General features: G+C 33.2%; 1 protein-coding gene across 1 annotated transcript; it reads left to right on the plus strand.

The window, feature by feature from the left end:
- Positions 1–577: 577 nt before the first annotated feature.
- On the plus strand, positions 578–1,992 carry LOC105645338 (putative aspartic proteinase GIP2). The gene has a single exon (XM_012230914.4). It carries the CDS (start codon positions 619–621, stop codon positions 1,921–1,923), a length of 1,305 nt encoding a protein of 434 aa, XP_012086304.1. The 5' UTR covers positions 578–618; the 3' UTR covers positions 1,924–1,992.
- The last annotated feature ends 1,242 nt before the right edge of the window (positions 1,993–3,234 follow it).

The following is a 3,234-nucleotide window of genomic DNA, read 5'->3' on the forward strand; positions in this document are numbered from 1 at the left end:
AATTTAATGCATGGATGAGCTCATAAATTTGTTTTAAACAAGTTTTGTCCATTCCTAATATATAATTGATAGAAGATCTAATCTATAATACCATGTGCACATTTGGTAATGAACTAAGGTTATTAGTTAACAAGATGACAGCAATCTTACACTTTTATTTAGAAAACACAGATGAGGCTTTGTCCATAAACATAAAATGACAAGGAAGAGGAAAATGAAAGTAACACAAAAAAAAAAAAAAAAAAAAAAAAAAAAAAAAGTTGAAACCATGAGGTCCTTTTATACTTTTCTGAATATTAAAATACAATTATTATTATTATTATTATTATTTTAATAATAATTAAATTATGTGAATTCTTAAATGGACGTGGTACTCTTGGAGAAAAAAATGTGCTGGCCCATGGTTCTGTAAAATAAAATAAAATAAAATAAAGTTTGAGAGAAAAGAGAATTCTCATGCTAGGGGTAATATACAAAACAACAAAAAGGAAATAGTAACAATGTGCTGGCCCATGGTTAGGTAAGTCTTACCCAGTCCAGAGATGCGAGCAGTTATAAATAAGCTTTCCACTTCCACTATTTCTTCGTACAAACCTTCCTCTCTAAATCAGTCGATCGATGGCTTCCTCATTTCTTTCCTTTCTCCTCCTGTGTTCTCTTCTCTTCTTCATTTCTCCTTCATTAGCTAAAACACCATTTCGCCCTAAAGGTCTTCTCCTTCGAGTCACGAAAGACTCATCAACAAGCCAATATTTAACTCACATAAAACAAAGGACCCCTTTTGTGCCCTTAAAAGTGACTGTTGATCTTGGAGGTAAATTCCTCTGGGTCGATTGTGAAGATTATATCTCTTCCTCATATAAGCCTGTATCATGTGATTCCAAGCTCTGCACTTTAGCTAATTCACATTCCTGTACTTCTGAATGTTATTCAGCTCCAAAACCAGGTTGCCATAATAACACCTGTGACCAACTCTTCTATAACCCAGTGAGTCGCGTTAGCAGCAGCGGTCAAATTGGTCAAGATATTCTGTCTCTAGAATCCACTGATGGAAGGAATCCTGGAAAATTAGTATCAGTACCTAATCTTGCTTTCACTTGTGGTTATACCTCAAGTTTAGAAAGTCTAGCCAATGGAGTTAAGGGAATAGCAGGTTTTGGAATAAATAACATTTCACTTCCTTTTCAGTTGTCTTCTGCTTTCAGGTTACAAAAGAAATTCGCTATGTGTTTAAGTTCTTCACCGCAAGCTGAGGGGGTTATCTTTTTTGGTGACGGACCTTATGTGATGCTCCCAGGAATTGATTCTTCAAAAATCCTGTCTTACACTCCACTTCTCATCAATCCTGTTAGCACTTCAGGGGCTTATTTCGCTGGCGATGCGTCTGTTGAATATTTCATTAGAGTTAAATCCATCGAGATTAACGAAAAACAGGTTAAGATTAACAAGAAATTGTTGTCCATCACTGAAGAAGGGAAAGGTGGAACTAAGATCAGCACCGTTAATCCTTACACAGTGTTAGAGACTTCCATTTACAAAGCTGTTACTAAAGCTTTTGTGAAGGCCTTAAGTAAGGTGCCTAGAGTTAAAGCAGTAGCACCATTTGGGGTTTGCTTTAGTGCAAAGCATATTGGTGTGACTCGGGTTGGACCAGCTGTGCCGACCATTGATCTTGTTTTGCAAAATAATGGTACTGTATGGAGAATTTGGGGTACAAACTCAATGGTGAATATAAACGACAATGCGTTGTGTCTGGCATTTGTTGATGGTGGAGCAGATGCAGAGACCTCCATTGTTATTGGTGGGCATCAGTTGGAAGAAAATCTTTTACAGTTTGATTTTGGTTCCAAGACGCTTGGTTTCAGCGGCCCTTTACCCTTTTGGCGGACAACCTGCGCCAACTTCAATTTTACATCAGTCTAATAATTAAATTACTCCATAATATGTCCACTTGAATTTATAATAATTAATAAAAACTAGTAATTGCAACAACTTGTTCTTGTGCACTTTTTTTGAGGTTCATCAGAATTTCTTGTTCAATGAGTTATTGCACAAGTTGTTCTTATCTTTCAAATAAATAATTGTATTTTGCAACTATAGTCTTAAGATGCTATTCTTATCAATTTATATGAATCATTTAGAATTGACTTGCCTAAACTAGCTCAACTATTTACCGATTAAATTAATAAAAAATAAATTTTTGTTGAAACAACTGTGTTTCTAACCTTTTACTAGGAAAAAACAATAAAGTAATGTGTTTCTCACCTTTTACTAGGACAAAAACAATAAAGTAAAAGAAAATATTTAAAATGTTTTTATTTTTACTAGTTTAATCTATTGGTGGACTCATAGACTAAAGTCCAATTCGAATTATTTAGTCAGCAAAGATTTTTATTTTAAAAAATTAATTTTAATAATTCCTATATTTTATGACTTTCCAATTATATAATTATTTTATTAATTTGTTAATTTTTCTAACTAGAAAAAGAAAATATGGAGGCGGAATAGAAAGAAACACCAATGGAAGAGTAATTTTTAAATATAAAATTATATTTAAGGATCACCCAGTTAATTTTTAGAAATAAAAAAAAAAAAATTTCAACTGGTATGATAATTAGTTATTCCAAGACATGTTTAATAAAAAAACAATATTCCAAGACATGTGTTCATGTGCCCTCTTCACAACAACCTAACAATTGAAAACCCAAGAAAATAAAATATTGAAATGAAGTATCATACTATCCATAACGGTCATGAGCTCATAGTAAGGAGTTGCAGAGCCCTGAGAAGACAAATTTTCCCATACGCAAACGTCCTCTTCTTTTACATGATATTCCGATGGTCAAAAAATTGATGCTGCCTGCCACGTGCAACAAGTCAGAGTTGCCATAATGCAATCAACTTGAGTTTTTTCTTCGAGACTATATTTCCAAAACACACACACACTCTCTGTCTATTTATAGTTAATTTACATTTGAAGGATGAAGGATGCATTTATCGAGACCCAAATGCAAATACAAATTAAGGGTAGTCAATCTATATCTTTTACTTCCATATTTTATTCTTTTTAACTGGAAGAAATGAGTACATGGATTGGTAGTATTTATTCTGTTGCCCAAACAAACACGCACATATCTGTATATGTGTATAGTTAAGTCTAACCTTCAATTCCACGTCAACTTGTCGAATATTTACAATTCATTCTAAATTTATTTTTATATTCTGAACACTCTG

This window comes from Jatropha curcas, chromosome 6 (assembly GCF_041381405.1).
Source record: "Jatropha curcas cultivar XTBG-Jc1 chromosome 6, XTBG_Jcur_1.0, whole genome shotgun sequence".
Classification (NCBI taxonomy): domain Eukaryota; kingdom Viridiplantae; phylum Streptophyta; class Magnoliopsida; order Malpighiales; family Euphorbiaceae; genus Jatropha; species Jatropha curcas.

Coding starts and splice junctions, on each gene's coding strand:
- LOC105645338 (XM_012230914.4), top strand. CDS start 619: ATGGCTTCCTCATTTCTTTCCTTTCTCCTCCTGTGTTCTCTTCTCTTC.